We start from the raw sequence: 23,662 nt of genomic DNA, 5'->3' as shown, positions 1-23,662 counted from the left end.
TCCTTTCCTCTCAGCTAAACCATTTTAATTCTTTCAGTCTTTGTCATATGAAATTCTCCATGCTTCCAATTATTTTTATTCCATGTCCCTGAACCCTCTCTAATTTGGACACTCTTCAGAGACAGCAGGTAGCTCCATTGGCACTATCCCAAAGATCATCCCTGCAGTTTACAAGGTTGGTCTTAGACAGTATTCCCAGCACCATGTTGTATCTTGTTTGGATACACATGGAAATATTTCTTTATATTTTTTGTTTTAATTTTTAAAAATCAGATTTACTGCCAGTGTCCTCAGGACACCAACCAATCTAGAGCAGCAACTTTCTTCAGCCTGTGGAAAACAGTTTTGAATGCAATGAAATTATTTAAACTTCAGAAAAATATGGCTCTAGTCACTGACAGCACCAAGACCAAGGAGTTGAAAAAAGTTTATGAATGTTGACCTACCTCAAAATCTATCAGCTGCAGGTTGGCAATGAGTGTCACTAGAAGGCCACTATTGTAGAGCTCTTGTGCCAGCTGGGCCACGATTTCTGTGGGTGGCTCTTTGTCTGTGGTCCCACACAGAATTTCTTTCATTGCTTGCAGAGATTTTGACACTTCCTCTGATGCCTTTTTGCCAGCAGATAATGGGTTTTGTTTTAAAAAATGAAACAGGAAAAAAGAAAAAGGTGTTCTTTTAAAAGGCATGCATTTCAAAACAAATGTTTCTAAATGTACTTACAATGATCATTATCTATTGCAAAATGATATCATAATTCTAGGTAATCATGGAGGCTGAAGCATCCATACTATACCCTGCAGGCCTTACACAAGATAAATTCAATTTATACATGACACATCACCATTTACAGACCATGAGCACAAAATAGGGCCAAGAGATCAATTACCAACCAGCACCAGTGAGATCCTTTAGCAGGTTTGGAGGCAGGCACAGCCCTGCAGAGGCAGCAGCAATTTCACTGTCGCTCCCCCTGTCCTCCCCAGTGGGCTCCATGGCACTCGTGGGGCAAGAGGCTCCAGATGAAGGTGCCAAGCCTTCAGGTGGCTGCTCCCACCAGAGGGGTGCTGCTGGGCTGCCTGCCCACCCAGTGCTTCCTGGTGGGCTGTCCCAGCTCCTCTGCTGGGAACCCAAACAAACACTCACAGCCCTGTGGCACTGCCTAACCCAGCAGGCAGCTGAACCCTGCACAGCCACTTGCTCACTCCCCTCAGCAGGATGGGGAAAGGAACTGGGGAGAGGAAATAAACTTTTAGGTTGAGCTAAAGATAGCTTGATAGGATAGAAAAGGAAGGAAGAAATAGCAGCAGTAAAACAACAATAACAACAACAAACACCCAGTGATGCACAGTGCAATGTCCAGCCAGTTCTGAGCAGCAGCCCTGGCCAGCCTCCCCCCAGCACTGTGTGCTGAGCACAATGCCATGTGACAGGGATCATCCCTTTGGCCCACTGGGGTCAGCTGTCCCAGCTGTGCCCCCTCCCAGCTCCTTGAGCCCCAAACCACTCTCTGGTGGGGTGGGCTGCAGAGCAGAAAAGGCCCTGACTCAGTGTAAGCACTGCTCTGCAACAACTAAAACATCAGAGTGTTGCCAACTTCATTCTTATCCTAAATTCCAAACACAGCACTCTACCAGCTACCAGAAAAAAAAAAAAAATTCACTTTATCTCAGCCAAGGTTGACAGCTTCACATTGCCTCATCTCATTTCTCCTCATCAGGTGTGGTTTGAGCCAGCATCTTCCACATGGGATTTGCTCACTGAGCACACAGGCATTTCAGCCTCAGGTTGAGAAATTTAAATGAAACAATTTGCTTTAGTAAAGCTCCACAGCTGCCGCCAAGTGAAGTAAAATAGATCTTTCACATCTTTTGCTCCCACCTAGAGTATACTAATCCTGTGCAATGTTTCAGGTATCTAATGTAGAGAATGAATCAGAATTGCCTTACAGAGAACCTTGACCAGCAGGATTGCAAGAGGGAAAGGAAAGAGCCATGCCTGTAAACAGGTAACAGCTCAGCATTCATGCAGTCAGCAGGTGAAAATCAGATGTGAGTGATAATACAGATTCCCAAGGAAAAGGGCCACTGGCTACAGCATGGCAGCTCTGGCTCACGCTCTCCTCACAGCTATGCTCCACTGTGAACCAATAAAGACTCTGTGGAGGAAAGGAGTAATTTTTTTTTCATGTGGATGTGTGTGCTGTAAATCCCACCTGCTCCAGCCACGGGGCTATGGAGGCAATGGCTCCTTCTGTGTCGGGTTATATTTAATACACACATCACCTGCAGCAAGGTTGATTGGATTCTTTGGCAGGGAGTGGGAAGGAAGTAAGGATCAGGTCTGAAAGCAAAGCTGAGAATGACAGCAAACGGCCAGCAGGATGCTGAAGACAGCATTTCACATATTTGAAAAACCTTGACTTGGAGTTAGCCTTTTGTTAGCATAGCAGGTGGGAAAAAAATCAAGACAAACACAGAAAACCCAAGAGTGACTTGTAAAAGCTGACTGGAAATCAATGGATGTTCAAAGCCACATCAATAACTTCAATATATCTCTCACATACATTGAAAGGAAAAACATCATGCTTTCAAATACCACCCCATCAATCTGCACAACATAACCCCACAGTGCTCTGAAGAGGCATCTCCCACCTGCTGCTGATTTCCCAACATTTTCAATCACAGATTTTATTCAAATTAGTGAATAAAAATGATACAAAAAACCTGGATGTCTTAAAAAAAACTAAAACCAAAACCAACCACACCAAAAAGCAACTTTTACATTGCAGCTACCTGGAAGATTTAAGCATTGATTTTGCACAGCATAAAGAACTGCTCTCCCCCAACCTCTTTGTACCTACATGCAGTTTTCTCCTGGTTGAGATAGGTCAGCATGGGCAGTGTGTAAATGAGCATGACTGTGTGATAACTTCTAACAGCAGAAATCTTGATGTTCCTTGCCATCACTCAGCAAAAGAGCCTATTTTTACCTCAAATGTTAGTCGTGTGTCACTTGAGATATCCCACAGAGTACAGATGGGATTAACAACAGGGGCTCTATCTTAGAAACTAAAGCTCTAAATCTTTATAAGAGCTAGGGAAATATTTTCATTTCAAAGGCAAAGCCCATACATTTTTGGCTTTCCACCCTTTCTGCTGGGCTGGGTGTGAATATCTCTGGCATTCTGTAGTTTAAAAAAAACATTAATAACTTTCCTTTCAAGTATAAGCAGTCCTTTCTGATATGTAGAAAAAGCTCTGCAGGATTTAGCTTTAGGTTTAATTCTCAAAAAGGAGGCAAAAAAGAGCAATGTGAGAAAATGAAACATAGAACACTGGTGCTGGTGGGCAGAAGTGGCCACCACAGCTGCATTTCTGTAATCACCTGCCATCCCATCCACTGTCTCCTCAGCTTTCCCACATGCCATTTACATTTCATGTGCCATTTCCTCCCCCTTCACAGCCTCTCCATGGTCTGTGTTTTGATGTGCAACTCTCCACCAAAAGTTATTCACGGTCAAATCTAAGGACTGCTCCTCAGTGGATATCCCTCACAATATATCTGGAGGAAAACCATAATCCCAAACACAGATTCTTAAATTAACAGCCTTCGTTTTGACATTTCCACTTAATCTCACAGCAATTTTAGAATAATACTTTAAGTACATAAGCACTGTTTCTGGGATGGAAACTTTCTTAATACTCAGAGAAAAAAGACATTCCAAGATCCAAAGACCCAACATCTGTCCAAAACAAACAACAAAGCACATTTATTCACTCAAATACATGGAAAATACAAGATGACAGAAACATATCTGCATGAGAAGTCAGACCAGTCCTGAGCCTCTTTAGGAAAAATTGCAAAAACCTACAAAAAGCTTCAGCAAGACATCCTCACCCCAGCTGTGTCACAAACAGAATTTCAGTGACAAAAAATAAAAAGGATTCACTAGAAACCCCTAATTCTGACTTCTTTGCTATTTTTTCTTTTCAGTGGCAAGAGCAACAATAGCAAAGTGCTGCAACCATCACTCCAGCAGAAGTTAGAGTGCAAAAGAAACAATTTCATGAAATATAAAAGCATTTCAGCCATTTGCCTCACTCTTGCAATTAGGCACAATCTTATTTCCAGCAGATTTTCCTTTACTCCCTTAGGTACAAGTCCTTTCCATCATGACTGAATTTATGCCATTATATCTAGAGAGGATCTTGTGAATAGAGAGGAAAAAAGAAGGCAAGGAGAAAACTACACACATAATCCTAAACAGAACAGCTTATACTTAGACAAACTAATGTCAAAAGTGGAATATGCTGAACTTTGGACAATCAGAATTTGCAGGTAGGGACAAAAAAGTGAGATTGAAATGCAAGCTGATTCCCAGCACACACAGACGAGTATTGCTGTGCCTGCACAGGTGTCAGGATGTCAACCTCCTAAGCCAAGTTTCTGGTCTTTCCAACAAGAACTGACTCTGCATCCACAGAATGTAGTTTATAATGGCCATCAACCTACAAGAGGTTTTTGGGTCCATTTTGAAAGACAGGATTTTTTGTAAATGTTGAAATTTAACAATCCTTGGGTTACTCTGCCAACCCTACTGGACTAGATGATCCGCAACAGCCTTGAAGGTGGAAAACAGACAGTATAGATAAACCTGCATAACTTCTCTATGTTAAATTATAAACATGTTCAACATCCCCTCCTCATAAAGCTGATTTTTTGTCAGTTTTTATGTGTCTTTCTAAACCTACCAACAGCTTCAACCAGAGCTGGAAATTTTATAAGTTGAAGATTTTTGTCTTGGTTTATTTTCCTCACACATCAAAGTTTTGTCACTGTTGACATAACGGGAACATAACAGAAAGAAAGGAGCTTACAGAAAAATGATTCCCTGAAATTCAATATGAAAAAATCTTCCCTGAAAGACTGATTGATCTTCAAGTGTGGGATAGGCTGTGGAGGGGAGAAACACAAGAATATGGCAAATAGGCACATACAGGTTCTGTCTGTGTACCTAGCACATTTCCAGGTCCAAAATCTCTCTATAAACTGTTTCTCTCTTGCACAGCAGCAGAGAGTAACACACAGAGATGCCTACCAGGGCCATGTTAAATACTCCAATGTGTGATTCAGTGATCTGCCAGTACTCCATGCTATATATTGCAACTAAAAGCATAAAGCTCCTTGATTTGGTCTTACCTGGTTTAAAAATATTCTCACTGTGTGATTCAAACCAATTTTTCTCCTAAAATGCAGTGCCAATGCAGCTCTCTCTACATGGAGGATTCCCAAGAAAAGCCATTAGCAGAATCTGAATCAAGCAACCACGTAACCTCAGGATCACCCCAACTGACTTATTCTTGATGCAATTTCATGCTGAACGAATCTGCAGGGACAAACTGTGGGTATTTTGGATCAGGAGGCCTGATGTCTGTTATTTAGCAAAACATTATGGACCTGTACTCAAGGAAGCTGGCAAAGACAATTTGGGCAAGCAAGCACAGCAGGGAAATGCCTTTTAAAAGGATGTATGATCAAATGGACAAGACAGGTTTGCCCCACCTGGACATAAATTCCTTTCCCACTGTTAAGGCTGCACTTTAGACAGAACTAAAGGTTCTGAAGGTCCTTAAAAATAAAAGCAACCAGAAGAGACAGGTTTAAACTCTTGGCACCAGAACCTGATAGTATCTGGAGTTTCTCCCACCTCTAGAGCAATAACAGGCCTTAGCAGAACAGGGAAGCTGAAACATGAAACGCTGCACAAAACCCCAGGACACACAGAGCTAGGAGGAAGGGGTGCCAAACCCTTCTTATCTCATTCCCTTGGTTTCAGTGTGCAGCATGAAATGGAAAGCAATTTTGCAACTGGCAGCTGCAGAATTGCATCCATGGGTATTCACGTTCCCGGCAGTCACGCAACTGTTCTTCCATGCAAATGCACACAGAGCCGTCTGCATGCACCTCATCTCACACACCAGTCCCCAGAGCTCTACCAACGCAGCAGCCAGCAAGGTGAGCAGCAGCCAGGAATGGCTTCCTTGTTGCTATGTAAAAAAGCAGGATTTATTGATAGAAGTATTTGTTCCAGATATCTTGAAGTCTTTTAATTGTAGCCTTAATAAAATGCTGCTCTCCTGACCCTTGTGAACAGCACCAAATTTGTTACAGCATGTGGAGATGAAAGAGAGGACAGATTGCAGTGACCTGCCTGAAGGAGGAGTCTCGTTAGAGAGATTTAAGTGAGAGGGGCAGAAGTGTGACACTTGAGGTTATTTTTACATCTCGCTTCACTGTGCTTCTGAGCACTGACTAAAGGCACTTCAGCCTGCAGTTCTGCCTGACAGGAAAGCACTCAGCACAGTGCTCTGAACCTGCTCTAATGCATTTGGGGTTCATTTTCCACAATAAACCCTTGTCTTGGATCAGCTATACCAGAAACTGCAAATCTTTCAGCCCATCTAGACCACATGCAAAGATTACACCAAGTTTCAACCAACCTCAGATCCGTTTGTTGCACTAAATTAAAAGCCTGTGACACTTGGAAGGCTTTTGCTGCAGGGCAGGTTCAGAAAATGTTACCCAACCTGTAGGCACCACAGATGGCACTGAGTCAGGCTGCCACACCCCAAGGTGTTTGGTTAGCAGCGGGAGGGCCATGTGCTCAAGGATGTCCTTCAGTGACAAACTGGATGCCACCCGCACTGCTTGGTGCTGACTGGGCCCAGCAGCTGAACACAGGGCTTTGAGAAGTCAGGATGTCACACCCCTTCTTTTGTGAGCTTGGTCAGGCACCCTTTCTATCAATGTTCCTTTACAATAGCCATCAACAAAGACACGGCGACACACCAGCAATAAGTGAAGCAGTGTGACCAGAGCGTCACATGCTGTCCATTCTTCCTCAGGTTCAACAGGTGTGGCCTCTGGGTATTATGGCTTCTCTTCATCCTTACTTACATGCATCCTCCAAATGCTATAGGAGTTTGTACCAGAAAGAAGAGAGCCTCAGCTCTAAAGGCTTTCTTTCTTATGTATTTAAATACTTTCCTGCTTTTCTAGGTAGTTCCAGAGTGGACATTTCTCATTAAATTCAAGGACTGATCAATTCTACATAACTGAGATTAAATTGTAATGACATTTATACAATACTGCAATAAAACTTAATTAATTGTTCTTCACCACATCAAAGCCCAAACAGGATGTCAGCAATTGTATATGCTTGAAGAACACCTTATTTCCTTTCAGATGTTGTAAGAGAGGAGGTTTATTGACAAAGAACATTTTAGTCCACTTTTCCAGCTCTGTCTTACCCTACTTAATCTCCCAATTATTGCATTAAACTTGCCAGTGCTGCAATCCCTCATTTAAAATAGATATTATTTTTTTAAATCTGTAAAAACAAGGTATTAGAAAGAGCACTTCAGAAGAAAAGGAGAGCCAGATGTGCTGGCGCTTCTCAACCTGTGGTCTATCAACCATCAAAATGTAGCTGAGAAAATGGCAAAGCTTTAAGCACACATATATCCATGCAAGAAAACAAACAAGAAAGCCTACATAAAAAAATAAGAACCAAACATCAAAACTTAACCTATTTTTTCAGCTGGGAGTGTTAAAAAAGCATCAGAAAGAACTATGGCAACACAACACATTAATAGTTTCAAAAAAACTAGACACATGGAGAAAGTGGGTCAAATTCAATTCTTATCTAAGGAGACAGATGCTAGTGAAGTCAATAGAGTTTAGCGAAAGCTTGAATGGGTACTATTCCATGAATAACAAAAAGCATCATGAAGGAAGGGTGCAAACCTCTGTATATTATGTGTGCATGTGGAAATGCCTCAGAAAATATGTATAATTTCCTTTACACTTACAACTGGCTTCTCTGCATTCTGTCTATCAAGTTATATCCTCTACCCTCTTCCCATTGCCTGAGAAGTCTTAACTGCTGTGCTGCAAAGTTCCCTCTAGCTGTGCACTCCATACCTTGGCAGGAATGATCCTTTCTGCAGTATTTAAAAGCATCCCCTCTAAGACACAGATGGTTCCTGATGAAAGTTGCACAAAGTTGTATTAGAAGCATCAAGCCCCTTTCTGTCTGACCTTGTGCTCTCCTGGCTGCCCATGGCATCTTCACCTCATACTCACAATTTCTCAGCTGGAAAGGAAAGGCGGTTTTCTGCCAGCCCTGCAGTTAATTCAGGCTTTGTCCCACTTCTCTGCCAATTCTGCCTGTATTAGCAGCTTTTAGCTGTCTCAACCCACATACCACATTGGCTGTACTACAATAACAGCTTAATTGTCACAGGATAAATCTTCTTGTTTAAGCATCTGAAGCAAGTCCTAGTTGGAAACTACTTTGCATGCAAAATCAGGGATGCTCTGGAGTTGTACCCTGGAAGTACAACTGGGAACTTTGGTTTTATGGTGAGGCATAACAATACTCTTTTAGTTCTTACAGCAGACTAGGAGCTAGAAAGCTGAAAAATTGGACGGCCCTGAGTCACAAACTTCCCAGGTCACAGGGCTACAGGGTCCAAACCCAGCTCTGAGACATCCAGGGTCTCTGGCTCTTGCAGTAGCTAAACCTCTAGACACTTTCATGAAAGTTTGACAAATTTCTTCTCCCTCCAGAAATCAAATTTGAGGTAGAGTTAAAAACCTTGCTAGGTTTCCAAGAGCACAGAGTACAGCACTGTGCTTTGTTTCTCTTTGCTTTTGTTTTCAGTTGCGTTTCTCCAATTATTCTCATGAAAAGACATTACTCATTAGCATTACTGAGTATATTTTGAAAACCTGCGGGCCACTGAAAGTCTTCCCATTGTCTTTTCTTCTCCAACTCAAACTGCAAACAGAAATGGCATTACTAAGCTCACAAACCTGAATGGATAGCAGCAGGTGTGATAGGGCTGGGTGGTTTTGCAAGAGCTGTATTTTTCCTGCCAGTTTTTAAAGTTTATCACCATCTCAGTAGTAAAGACAGTTCTTATGATTTACTTCCATAAACTCAGGAGAATAAATTTAGCTATTTTCTTTAACAGGTATTTATTTCAGGACAGCTCAGTGGAACACTTCAGATGAAAGGCAGAACTGCCAAGGAGTCTGTAACCTTTCCTTCTGCAAGGAAAAGGACGCTATGTGCTTCCTTGACATTACAGTACAAAGCCCTGAGTCAACAGGCCACATAAGCTTAAACCAACCCAAAAAAAGGCTTTCCTCACCTTCTGTCTTGCTGCTGAAGGGACTGCCTTGTCCCTCTCTCTCCTCTCCCCCAATCACCCCCATTCACCCCAGGAACGGCCTCTACCCCATAGCAAAGAAGTACACAAAAACTAAGTGAAAATCAGCCTCTTCCTGTAAAATAGGCACCACTGAGTTCATGAGCTGTTTCCATTCTAACACACCAGGGAAGCATTCTGTATCTTTTGCTCTGGGAGGAAAACACACACCAGCTGTTCTGACTTTCACAACAAATTTACATTGAGCACTCAGTTTTCTAAGAAGTCTGAATTTCTCCTTGTCACTGACACCCAAATATACAAACCAGCTCAAAGCCAAAAATTCTCAAAACCACAACCCTGAGGAGTCACTCTGCAGAGCAGATCAAAAAGAAACCCAAGTATGGAGCATCTGCTTTGAAGGTCTTCTTTAATCAGGCTCCAAAGGATGAATTCAGCAGGGCAGAACAGATTCTGCAGATTTATTTAGTTACTTTTTTAATGTTTTAGTTCAGAGTCAAATTCTCTCCATTCTCAGGTTACTGAAGGTATTTCAGAATGAAACATCAAATACTAGAGACCTCCCAGAAATCCATGTGACTTACCTTAGGTAATTAACACACTCTGAGCTACTTGCTTTGAACCAAAAAGTTTCAAGAGGATTTCACTAAGGGTGCAAAGGGCTCCATGCCTACTTTTTGGGTTGGGTTCGTTTTCATACAACTTCCTGCACAAGGTGGGGGAAGCACAACATGCACACATGCAAAAATCAGCTCCATGGAAAATGTATCAGTGTCCCTTATCAGCTATTTTTGCTTCCACTGAAAATCACTTTTAACTTAAAGTTAGTCTGTTGTTAACTAAAACCATATATTTCCACTACAGCAATAGTGTAGAGGGCTAGAGTCTCAGATGCAAAAAATAAAAATAAAAAAAATTTAAAAATTTATACAAGCTCAAATTGCTAACTGGGAGGATTTTGTGTGTTGCATGGTACCTATTAAGTGGTCACTGGAAAAGCAGCAAAAGTAACTCGAGTCTGTGTCATGGAATTAGAAGAGAGCAGTAATATTAGCAAAAGCCCAGCACTATAAATAGAAAATGAGTAGCACACCTCTTTTAGGAAGCACTGGCACCCAGAACATTAGAAAGGATGAACAGAGTGAGATCTCTTTTATACACATCTGGACACATACAGCTTTCCTGGTTTCTGGAAACAGTGTGCATCGGAAGTAGAGTTTTTCTCTGTGGGTACCTACACATTAATTGGCAACCTCATTTGTTATCCTGCTAACACCATTAACAGTACAATAGCTTTCACACAGCCTTCCAAGCTGTTTTGCTAGATTCATCTCTGTATAAAGTAGTGGGAGATCACCCTTTGTTTTGGCTGAGGCTCCTGGATCTCAGCATTTTCTGTCTGAGCCCCAGATTTTTTTGTATTTTATTTATGCAAAAGCCCCCTGATTTCAGCAGAACCATTCAAACACACAGCTACATCCACAGCAAGCACTCACAGAACCAGGGCAGTGACCAAACACAATGTCATTCCCATTATTCTGCTGTTCTCCCAGCACAAAAACCTTTTTGGTCTTCTACAACGTTACCTCATACCTTGTCTGTCTTTTTTTCTTGTTTCTCCAATATGGCCATGTTTTCTTTCAGAACTTTCACAATCTCAGCAGGATTTTTGTGCGATTTACTAAACAAAGGCATGGTCTTCCTCCACCTGGCTTTCTTCCTTCAGGATAGAAGAGGACTGCCTTAAATCAAACAACAAGCAAAAGTAGCTTTTAAGGCTTATACAAAAACACAATAAAACACACATAGACACTATGAACAAGAAAAGGTTGCACCTCAGGCACTACACTTTGCTTCAGCCTCCCAGTGGAGTAGTGAAAGTTCCCATGTGTAGTTCTTGCAAGTTCATTAAGGATTCACAAGCCACCATTAGAACATGAAAAGCAACTACTCAGCACCTGCACAGGAGCTGGATGCTTCCTGCAGGGAGCTCTAACCTACAGGTCAGCACTCCAGCAAGTCCATGCCCATGCCCAATGTGTTTTGGACACTGCACATCCGGCAGGCTCCACTGGATTTCACATATGGGTTTCCGTCAGACTTCACCAGCTCCATCACAGGGCAGAAAACCAACTGTGGGTGACAGCACACCAAAAGCACCCTTTGTTTAAAGCATTGCAAAATGGAGTCCCAGCTTCTCTGCCATCTCTCCTTCTTCTTCCATTGCTTTGCTTTGTCAGCCTAGGGGATCTTGAGAGGAAATTATTTAAACTATCCCCTAAGTTTGACAGACTTCAAGAATCTGTGGGTCAGATCTCACTTGTGTAGAACATTGCCTGAGTTAAATAAAGAAGAGAGGATCAGCCCCAAATATAAACACAAATATATTCATTACATTCAAATGACAGACTGAGCATTTTAATGAAAATGGATTGTTTGTTTAATTTGAAATGTTCTTCTTCTGTATGGTTAGAAAGGCAAATACTACATCACTGTATTTATATATGAAAGAAACCAAGTAGCTCAGTTTCTGCTTAGGCTGTGAATTCTTATGGGTTTTGCTGAGGGTCCAATACAAAGATCTATTGAAGTCAATGACTGACTACAGATGGGAATATGTTCTGGTTAGAAGCTCAGCACTGTTCTGGACTGCATTCCAGTTTGTGCAATAAAAAAGAGGTAAAAGGGGAAAAAAAAAAGAACAAAAAGCAAAAAATTATCTCAAACTTTCATCTCCTTCCACAACACAATAAAATCACAATTCCTCCACACACACATTTGTAAAATTAGTTGTGAAAACATGAATACACACACAAACTACTTCAATCCCATTATTCACCAAGATTTGCTGTTGAAAAAAAGCTTTGTATGAGAGGTTTCAAACAAGAGAACTACAGAAACACAATACGCACAGTTTTAAAAAAACCCAGTGGTCCCAAAGAACAAACTTCTCTCATGCTTCATTGTTACTATGGGCATAGTACAGAATCCATCAGGAAATATGATCCCATTTGAGCCATACATCCATGTGTTACTAATCCCCAAATAACCTATGGAATTAATACTCAGATTGGGCATACATTCTATTGCAATTATAAATAGTAACCATATAGAACAGCCAAGTACGAAATGAATTCAAACTTTAAAAGCAAAATCTATACAGACTTTGTCCTAATATCTTATTAAAATAATTTCAGAACACTTCTGCAGAGTATCTTTACAAGAAGAGTTTCCATGACACACAGGAAATATTTTTGAATGTCTTATTTAAAACAAAAGCTCTTTTACAGTGTCCAAAATAGGTGAGTTTGTATATAGCTTCTCATTTGTTGCTAGGTCAGTTTTACAGGGATATTTTCACATTCAGTGCCTGAAACCTCTCGACTTTTGAGTTCCCATTTTCAAGCTCCTCACGGTCCTGCTCAAACTCATTTTTATTTCTCCAGCTTTGGCTACATGACCTTCACTGCTCAGCAGAGCTCCCAGCTGCAGAGTCCTGCTCCCATGCAACTCAGAGGTGCAGGTTTTGGCAGCACCAGTCACCAGAGCAGAGTCTCAGCCTGACAAGGTGCAAGGCTGAAGCCTGGGTGCACTAACAAGTCACCCTTTGGGGCACACACAAGCACTGACACAGACTGTGATGACAGAATTACACAATAAAGTTGTTTAGATGCTGCTAGCAAGCGCCAAGCACTCTGTAATCCCAAATGTGGTGCAAATAGAAGATTAATAATTCACAATACACTTTGAGAAGGACCTGATTCTGCATGTTTTTATTATTCTGAAGCATGGCATGAGGATGTGATGATGCAAGAGACACAGAGTCTGAAATCAGGAGCTTAACAGGCAAGTTGCATTTCAGAAAAGAATTCTTTTCATCCAGGGTGGGACAGGTATATTCAGATTGCTAAAGTCATCCCTTCATCTTTTCCTCTCAGAAGTCTTCACACAAAGGAAAGGGGGAGATTACTTGATTTTTTAAATTAAGAGCTCATGAGCTTAATGTTCTGAGATTTTTAAAAACTGAAGTTCACATTTCTAACAGAAATGCTGACAATAAACTATTTTTTCCTCTCAAAAGTAACTTACATGGCTGTCTAGAGTAATGTGTCTGCATTTCAAATAATCACTAATTTTACCATAGAACCAGCACTTTTCCACTGCACAGTTCCAGCATCACCAGCAAGTCACCAGAGCACTGCTCAGTGATAAAACACCATTTTTTCCCACTACATTCCCTACCAGCAGCTTAATCACAACAGCAAAAACACCAATAATAGGGCAGAAAGGGACTCAAGAAACTGTTTAATTCATTGCTCTGTTGAACAGAGCCAAGTCTCTGCATTACTTCATTAGATACAAAGTTTTAGATACAAAGCAAAGAAGGAAGAGCCACAGATGTGCATGAAATAACATTTTTGGATTCATCCCTTTTCAGGATACAGTTTTTAACCAGGCAAAAGACGATCATCGCTTCAGAAAATGCATCCTGGCAGCTGCAGAACCTTTTGGTTGCCCATGCATGAATCTTCTAGGGGGACACAGCTATCTTCTAGCTGCTCACAACTACAGGCAGAAGCACATGGGGGTAAAGTCACTCTACTGAGATTTGGGAGTTGTATTCCTTAGTCTTATGGCTGGCCATCCAATAAGGCAAGTGGCAAAAGGAGGACTCCTCTCCTCCAGCTTTGCTCCCCATGACTGGAGTTTCCAGAATCAAAGAAAGCACAAGCTCTTATTAAAGAATTTTTATCACAGCTGGGCATTCCTGTCCTGTCCTCCTCTTTGTACCAGCCCTCTGCTCTCTAAGCTTTCTCTTTGAAGGTTTTCTGTTCAGTAGAGGCACTAGTTTGGTTTAGAGGCCCTATTAGTTACATCACTTATTTTCAGTATGATTTTTGGAACTTTTTTCCATGCACCTAGTCCTCTGTCAAGGTTGCTTGAAATTTCACAGTAAGTTAAAAGTTACCATGAGAAAAGAATTGGGATGAGAAGTGGACAGTGTGACCACATAAGCCTCATTCTCTCAAGAAACCCATCTAAAAATAACTTAAAAACTAAGATGAATGACAACTAAAAAAAATGCAGCACAGGCTCACCAAAGGTAGCTCATACAATAATGCCTTATAAACATATTTTTAACAGAGAAAACAGAGTAGAATCCATGTATCTAATGTGGAAATGCACCAATTTGAGTACAGTACCAAAAAATTAGTTGAAGAAGAAAATTATTGTGTCATTTGACTGAGAAGGCAAGAGCAATCTGTGGATGGGATCATATTTAGAGAGGCACAGGAATTAAGAACCTATCAAAAAATTGTGGTTACTGAAAATAGAAAGCTATTATCAACACATTACAGGACTGGAATATCATTACCTGGGAAACTGGATGGAGTCAAGAACAAAGGTAATACAAATGGGATAAAAGTTAAGAGTAGAAGGTATCAGATAATGCTGAATGGTAAATGACACACAGTTTGTAGATGTTCCAGATCCTCAGAAACATTCAAGATCAGATTGGACAGGACTCTCAGCAACCTGATCTAGTTGAAGACATCCATGATAGAGGGAATTGGACTAGATGACCTTTAAAGGTTCCTTCCAACTGAAATCATTCCAAGAATATCTGCTTCAAGCTGAGGACTTGCCATGAGAAATGATGAAAGGAAGCAGCTGGTGACATATACAAACACACAAGTACTTTACAGATTTGAGAAAGACAGATGCAAATTTGTGATGAATCACAAAAATAATGGTCAGTTGAAATCCAAGGGTATCTATGCCCTTGTACACAGTGTTGATAGACCTTCATACAGAACACTGTACACCCAGAGTCAAGTAGAATCAACAGAGATTAGAGTGGGTGGAGATAATCACACTGGATGGGCAGAAAAATGGGAAGACCAGCGTGTCTTGGAGGCTAAAGGTGCTCACCTTCATAAGTTTAGAATAAAAATACAGAAAAGCTGAGAAAGTTATTTCAGCTTAAATAACAATAACACTTTATTTATGCAGAAGCAAATAGCTAAAAACTGCTGATGTATAAACTTCAGCTGGAAATGTAAAGGTTTCCACCCATTGGAGCTTTGAGGTTTTGAAATGGCCTAATCTACCAGGCACACTACAGAGCATCTGTTCATAAATTTTTGACAGGGCTGTCTGGCAGCAAGGGACAGGACTGAATGAACCCCTTTCTTTCCCACTTTCTAGGAAAACTTTTCCATCTAATGGTTATTCAACATATGTTTTCATAACATCAAAAATTGATTGTGGACACTCCTGAATTCATAATGGAGAACCAGCCAACTTGTGAAACATTTAGTTTTGATGATGTTATTTCAATGGTGCTCTTGAGAGCAGCTTATGAGACCAAGGAAAGAAACAGCTGTATCCTACCAGACCAACTCTCCTGGTCTCAGAGATTGCCTCTCCCAACCATGAGGAAAATGCCTTGGCAGTGCTGTAGGAGGAAATGAAGTTTCCTAAGCCTGCTGTTTCCATCAGTGTGAACATGACATTTCAGACACCAGAGTTGGAGTGTCCAGCACATTTTAGAAACTCTACTTTTACAAAAGTACTTAATGGAATACCATTCCATCTATGTTTGGGAGAAAAAAATGGCACTGATTTTATGTTAGATAAGCCATAGAAACACCAAAAGGAAACAATAATTAACCACTTTCTAAATGTCAGCCTGTTTCTATTCAAGTCAGGAAAAAAAAAAAACCACACAGACCAAAGCAGTGAATTGAATCCAGAGCTGGATGTGGTTTACAAGACATGACTTTTAGGGTATTCAGTAGCTTGTCAAAGTAGCTTGCCTTCATATTGAGGCCATACAGTCTCTCACAGGTCTCCAACTCCACACACATTCAACAAAGATGGAAAACACAATTTCAAAAAACCTATCTATCTACTTTTACTCTGTCTCCTCTGCAAAGGGAGAAGCTGAAACACAGAGAGATGACAAGACTTACCCAAGGCCACAAACAAAAAAATCAGTGGCTGTGTCAGGAATGCAACCTAGATCATGTGACAACAAAGCCGACACTTTATCAGGCTTCAAAATATCTCTTCTGCCAGTTTATCTGCTCATAAAGAGAATGTACTAAAAAAAAATTCAGCACAGCTATAAAGTACAGAAAGAGATCTAGGTCTGATTGTAGGCACTCTCCACAATTTCTCTGCTTTTAAGTCAAATACTTCCTCAAAATATCATCGTGCAACTGAACTTGGAAGCACAATGAAAGAAAAATGCACACAGCAACACCACTCTTTTCAGCAGCCCATCCCACTATGAAGTGACTCAGTGAAGCAGCTCAGTAGCAAAGGCTTCTTCCTGCCCACAACAGCAAGAATGGAAGAGAGCACGTGAGCCTATCCATGCACTCTTTGCAGACACTCCTCTGGACAAAACATTTGGTCTCCAAAAATAAATGAGAAAAAAATTTTCCTTCCCATGGAGTATCAGACATTGTCTTGCTTTAGCTCCCAACCTTCATCAAGTTATTGATCAGAATCAAAACACTTCAATAACTCATATCGTGTGAGAGTTTCCGGAACAGAAAAAAAGACCTTCATTTCCCAGTCACTGTAGTGTGCCCATGACCCACATAGGTCCTGCTTCCCAGTTAGAACACTTTCTTCATCATTTTGTCTAATTCAGTCTCCACATAATGGAAGAGGTGCTCATTTCTCCCTCCTGCCATTTGGGAAAGCTGTTGCAATGACAGAGCAATGTCCTCAGACCAGGAGATGGAAGCCCCCATGCTCCAGGAGATGGAGCACCCAGAGAAGCCCAGTGCAGTCTCCTCACACAACCCACGTTTTACTTGATATGCAGAAGGAATCTAGGCTATGGAACAAGCAACTGCTCTGCAAATTCTCCTTATGAATTGCAGATTTTGGAAGGTACACTGCAAATGAGACAAAAGATTACCAGAAGATGGGACAGTTTTGTGGTTAGGGTGAATGAATGCCATCCATCTCTGCTTGGCAACTTGATTTTTCCAAAAACTCCAGAATTTACTCATCATAAGTTTGATGTTGCCTACTTGTTGCATTACCTGAAATGAAGAGGGATATTAGCTGAAACTTCACCTGAACACACAAAACATCACAGTAATGCCTACCATCACCACACATGTCATTTTTTTAGCAGATGGTAAGCATCCTGAAGATCAGACAGGGAAAAGAAGTAGGCAGCTCTGCCCTTAATCTGATCACCTCTACAGAATGAGAATAATAATATCACACCATTGTTCAATTCTGTTATGAAACTGAAGGCACTTACGGTGATGCTCCCCTCAAGTGTTATGATGTAGCTCTAAGGAAGCACTCAAAAAAATTATTAACTCTTTTTATCTGAGTGCTTGAATGCCACTTAAGTAAAAAACAATTTTAAAAAACCCTATATATACAGTCTTTCAGTAAACACAGTGGATAAAATGAAACACCAAAAAGCAGTCTGGTCACTGAGGCACTCTATTTTGATAGATGCTTTGTTCTGTGATGGTGACACCCTGCCCCACATGTATTCACATCCCTACAGCCTCTGTGGGAGCCATTCAGCTGTTGCAGGGCTACATGGAGAGCCAGATCAGTGAAGTGATCCAGGTTAACAAGAAATAGCCTGCTGGGGAAAAAAAAAAGGTTACAGGTTTCCAGTCCAGTTCTGCCCAGACAGAGTCTAGGGCTGTACCAGCACAAGAGGGAAAGAAGGGAATGGGAAGAGGGTAAGGCTGCTGGAGCGTATGCTACAGGTCAGATGTTCACCAACCATACCCAGAATGGGGCAGTGATGATCATAAAGGGGGTATAAATGTGTGGCAATGCAAACAAAATACTCATCATAGAATAGTTTGTGTTGGAAGGAACCATAAAGATCATCTGGCTCCAAGCCCCCTGCCATGGGCAGGAACACCTTCCACTAGACCAGGCTGCACAGAGCCCCATCCAGCCTGGCCTTGAACATTTCCAGGGATGGGGCATTCACAACTTCTCTGAGAAACCTGTGCCAGTCTCATCACCCTCACCATAAAAGATTCCTTTTTAATATCTAATCTAAATCTATCATGAGTAGGGTACAGAGAACAGAATTGAAGTTAAGGACATTTTGCTACCTTGTGTCCTTCTATTGGAAGTCCTGTGTTTTCACATCCACTATTATTATTATTATTAATTTATTACGAAACAGCATTTGCACACTGCAATGCCAGGTAACATTCAGATTCTCACCCATGCAGAACTGGCATCCGGTGGCACCATACTCACACCACCATCATTTATGTGTATCACAGGATCACATAGGCTCTCCCAGTCATGCTAATGAACTAGCTAGAAGTGGTAGGTTATTACTTCACATTCAATAAAACTAGAAATATACAAGAGGTTTTAGAAATATACAGAGGTTTTACAGCCACCAAATTTGCAGGATTGATGAGTCAAGAATATTTGGAATCCCAATTTGCATTTGCTACCGCAGAGACCTTTAAAACCTAACGGATTAAGAATTCAGTTCCATGCCTAACTGTAGTCCATAGCAAAACTCCCACAAAGTCAGTCATGCAGAAAGAGCTCTCTTAACAAACGCCTCTGAAGTACACACAATTCTAACAGAAGAGCCCTTAACAGCTTTTCATTTACTTAAGTAAAAGGAAAACCAAGTTAAATATCCATTTCTAGTAGGAATAGTATCTGTAGAAATAATGGAAGCTGGTAACATAATTTAAATAACACAGGCAGCAGCCAAGAGGGAATACGACTTCCTCTAAATTCATTAGTGAGGAAGATGGATACTATTTTTGTATTTGGTCCAATATTACTAAACTTACCTCTCTACACAGCATTCACTTGATCAAGTTCATAGCAAGTCCGTTGTGTTACTTTCAATAGCCTCAATAGTAATGGATTAAAATAATTTTCTATAGCAGTAATTTCACTTCACTCATAACATTAGTTCAAGAAAGAGCCTTTGCTTTTAAGAAAGACCCCAACTTCCCTTAAGCTCCATTAAAGTTCTGCCTGATAAAGACTTCAAGCATGGCCCGTGGCACAGAATCAGCATTTCCAGTGGACAGGACCTGTGGGCTGCAAACGAGGAGGAGCTGGGACATTCACACGGGCTGTTCCTTGTGGCAGCTCTCACGGGCGCTCATCTTCCCTCCATCTCCCTCCTTGCCCTGCCTTATGCAAGTGGCCACGCTCTCATTCCTCTGCATCTCAGGAGCCAGCCCGCAGCCCGCGGAGAGGAGCGGGAGAAATGATATATTGCAGATATTTTATTTTTGGAAACCACACTGTAAATAAAGCCATTTCCAGAGATATTCCATGGACACGGAGTGCTTGGTCGCAGAGCCAGCGCCTTATGTAACAGGAGGAGCATTGTTTAGGGTTGCCTGCGTTAAAGAGCCACTCCTGGTAACACAGTTTACAAAGCTATAAAAAGCTACCAGCCTAACTATCGAGAGCGAGCAGGCAAGCGGTTTGTTACCAAAAGGCTGGGAAAAAGGAAAGTTTCGTTAAATCCCTCAACTTTCCGCGGCTCGGAGGCCATCAGCCCGGCTGGCACTTACCGGGGTGGGAAGCTGGGGGCTCCTATCGCAGCGCCATGGCCAGGTGCTGAGGACAGCTCTGCCGCCTCCCGCCGCCCGCGCCGCCGGCAGCGCCCTCAGCGAGCTCCCATTAATTCCGCTCGGCTCCCCGCGCCGGTCGCCCGCAAGCGGCAGAGCCCGGGGATCCCTCGGTTCGGCCTCACGCTCCTCTCCCGCCGGGCGCCGTCAGCCTCTGGAAAAGCGTGAGCAGAAAGGATCTCTTGGACATGCACAGGCGCTCACAAGCAGCTGTAAATTTCCACTCCCCGCTGCCTGCGGCTGCACTCCCGGCTCCTCGCTGTTCCTGCTCCGACGAGCTCTGTGCCTGGGTGTGCGTTTTCCCCCACTGCCCTCCCCGCTTCCCACTCCCTCGCTCGTCTTGCTCACAGGCTCACACACACACACACACACACCCCAAACTCCACGTCACAGGAACGCGTGGAAAAGCAAGGGATGAAGCGATCACTCCGCCGAGAGATTTCCCCAGGGTTAAGGGAGGACATGCGACAATTTCGCATCACTTCTGTAAGTTTCCATTCCTGCCCAAAGTCTGCCGGTGCAGGGGGAGGCATCGCTGACGGCTCCTCGCACCATCACGTGGCGTAGGCTGCTGGAATTAAATTATTCACCTTGCCGTCCTGCTAGGAATGCAAATAAGGGAGCCCAACAGCGGGTTGTTGTTACAAGATAATAAAAAAAATCAACATGCTCACGCACCACATCTTTCGGCAAAGTCCTGTCCAGAAAAGCTGCAGATAAGCTGCTTCCTGCCTGACTATATATTATTACACAAAGATCCAAATACTTTTCCACAACAATACTTGAGGGGATAAAAACATCCACCCATCTGCAGTATACTCTGAGCAAAATTTAAATCCTGATGAAGAAAAACATTACCCCTAAGTATTTTTTCAAAGGCTAATGTGATGGGGAAAAAAATCATAAAGTATTCTGAAACGAGCACTACCAGCTATTATCAAGTGTACGAACACAGCAAAATGTAATTAAAGGAATTTTTAGTGCTTCATTTTTCTCTCTCGGCAACAATTGTTTGGCAAGCACCACACATTCCCAAAGGGAATGGCAAGTGCTGTCCCCTCTGCCCCCTCTGCCCCCAGCTGTTAAGAGCAGGGGAAGAATGATGCTTTACTACAGGCACTTCAAGGTGGGATTTAAAATGTATCTTCATCTGGATCTTGGCCGAGTCCCAGCTGGGATGTGTGCCCAGCATGTCTTTCTGCCAAGCTCTCCAGCTTGGGGGGAAAACTTTACCTCCCATCACTTCTTCCTCAGGGCATAGCCTAGCCAAAGTCCTACATTATTAAAAATCATTTGCTATGCTACATTTGCTTGGGGAGCTGATCTCAGAGTTAGCAGCACTATAGTTGCATCAGATCTTGATTTAAGGCTCACCTGCAGTAGGTATTCACAGCTCTACATTACAGGCAGCCAAAAGTGCATGAGAAACCTAAATTCTGAGGAATACAGATGAAACAGACACCTTTTAAAGGGCTATAAACCTTTGCTTGCAATGCCAGCTCCCAATGAAGCACACAGGAGTATCCCAAATCCTCACTTTGAAGAGCCACTCACCTGTCCCTCCTGGGCTCAGGGAGGCAGAAGCCACCCCTGCTCCCTTAACCTCCTGCATTTGCTCCTGCCTGTGCACAGGAGGCACCAAGCCAACCTTAGATCAGCACATTTGTACTCTCAACTTATCAGTAAAGCACGTCACCACCTCTGCTCACACTTTACCTAACAGATCATCAAGATACTGCATTCCTGTGTTTTTGGACCGCCCTGAACAGCACTGGGAACAGGCATTAATTAGTGCTGCTCCCACTGCACCAGAAAGCACTGCAACAAGTGACACCAAGTGGCAATTTCTGCTCCAAACCCCTTGTGAAATATTCTTCCAGCACCAACTTAAAGGCTTCACATTAGCCACCACTGAGCAGGTTTCCTCTCCAGGCAAGCCCCACAGAGATCTCAGCAAGGGACACTGCGGATGCCAAGCTCTGAACAGGATGAGCCACCCACGAAACTCAGGAGGCACATGAACGACCCGAGGAGATGTGTCATGGCATGAAGGACCCGGAGAGAAAAGCTGGCACTGGGCACCTTTACAGCACCAGCTGGGTGGGGAAGGGAAGGGGAGCTGGGCCTTGTGGGACCTCACACCCACTCTGACATTGGACCTTTATTTTTTATCAGATACCTCAGCCTTTGGATAAACAGCAAAAGTCAAATGATAAACACTCTACCCTTGGGCTGCTGATGACAGCACTGGCTTTTCCTAAGGCAACACAACAATCCAAGTGCATCACTGCTTCCCCTGTGTGTTTTTAAGAGAAAAACTTTTTTCCTCTACCTGTCCCAAGAAAAATTTTATCTTTTCTATTGTAAATCCACCATCCCTTCAACAGGTAGAACCCCAACTTTTTGCTGTACTGTGGAGTTCAACAGTGGTAGGTGTTACCCTGAAATCAAACCATCACAAAAAAAGATTGAAATATCACAACAAATGTGTTTTAGCTGCACATAAGGAGCCCCAGTGGGGATAATTTGTGTATCACCGCACTCCATAAAATATTCACAGACCATTCTGAGTATCCCAGCTTTCTGGAAGTATAAGAAATTTATCTACAAAGTAACTGTCCTTTGTTTCAGACTAAATATGCCTGTTTTCCTGATTCAGAACATTAAATTGAATTTGCACTCAATTACAGTTCAACTTTTCCCATCTTCTACCTGAAAATCTTTTAGGGCTTTAATAGGAGCCCTCTTGAGAGCTGGAGAGCAAGAAACCCACCCACCTCCATCCCTGCATTGCAGCAGAAGAAACTGCACAAAACAAGGTAGCTAAAGGGGCAGGGGAAAAAAAGATTCTCTGCTATTCCAAAACTCTGTTTCATCTTAAGTAGAGTTAATTCTCAGATGACAGGAAAAGGCCCTGAACCATTCAATAGGAATTAAGCTATAATTACTTGGTGCTCTTATCTGTTTGTTGGGATTTTTTGTTGCCAAGAGGTTATTAAATATTTCCAAAATATGTTTTCTTCAATTCTTAATTTGTAGCCATCTAAAATCTAGAATGATGTAATTATAAAGAGACAAAAAATCTTTACAGTCCTGAAGTACATGGGGAAAAAAAATCTCTGCACTGCTAAAATACTCCAGCTTCCACATATTTAAATTTCATTATATTTGTTTCCTTTAAAGAGGGCAGAGTCCTCAGGCTAAGGCATGGTTAAAGTACTTTTGAGAAATGTTTGTCCTTGCTTTCATAACTTAAAATCATTCCATCTAATAAAGACCAAAGGAAGAAAACCCCAGTTGATTTTTCCTGCTCTAACCATTTCTTTTCTAATGTGGAAAAGAGAAATTAGGGAACTTCAACAGTGAGTGAAATTGCAATAAATTGCAGCAGCAGATGATAAACACACAGCGTATATATATAAATTCTGCTTATTTAATCATCCATTTCCAGTCTGCCTACCTCCTCTGAGATTACTTCCAGCATTCCAAAGCCCAAAGCAGCCTCTAATAACAATAACAACAACAACATCCTTCCTTCCCCCCAAGTTGCTCAGTGCCCCAGGCCATCAAAATTCAGCTCTCCACAGCAACAGGTTTAGTTGTGTAATGCTGAATATCAAGAGGAGAAGTTTTAGCATACTAAAAAGATTCCCCCACCCTCCAAAACCTGGAAACTAAAGAACATCCCCCACAGGATTTAGTGCTATTCTTACAAAGCCCAAGATATGAACATTTTGATAGTTTGGCAGTTTATTGGGGTGGAGGGGAACTAAAAACAAGTCACTTATATAA

At 42.0% G+C, this 23,662-nt stretch overlaps 1 protein-coding gene across 6 annotated transcripts in view; it reads right to left on the bottom strand.

The window, feature by feature from the left end:
* The window catches only part of CAB39L (calcium binding protein 39 like), a 60,757-nt gene that overhangs the window by 23,127 nt on the left and 13,968 nt on the right, over positions 1-23,662 (bottom strand). Inside the window, exons 1-4 of one of the 6 annotated variants that reach the window (XM_058824753.1) lie at positions 20,245-20,354; positions 19,814-20,024; positions 10,833-10,981; positions 447-611 (exon numbers count right to left, since the gene is read on the bottom strand). In XM_058824753.1, the coding sequence (XP_058680736.1) occupies positions 447-611; positions 10,833-10,934 (267 nt within the window). In that variant the 5' untranslated portion in view covers positions 10,935-10,981; positions 19,814-20,024; positions 20,245-20,354. Of the gene's footprint in view, positions 1-446; positions 612-10,832; positions 10,982-19,072; positions 19,395-19,813; positions 20,145-20,244; positions 20,355-23,662 lie in introns of those variants that run through there. The other 5 variants (XM_058824754.1, XM_058824752.1, XM_058824756.1 and 2 more) reach the window with 5 other exon arrangements.

The sequence above is a fragment of the Ammospiza caudacuta genome, chromosome 2 (genome assembly GCF_027887145.1).
Source record: "Ammospiza caudacuta isolate bAmmCau1 chromosome 2, bAmmCau1.pri, whole genome shotgun sequence".
NCBI classification, from domain to species: domain Eukaryota; kingdom Metazoa; phylum Chordata; class Aves; order Passeriformes; family Passerellidae; genus Ammospiza; species Ammospiza caudacuta.
Note: the sequence above shows the minus strand (reverse complement) of the source record. Positions and strands in the feature narration are given on the sequence as shown.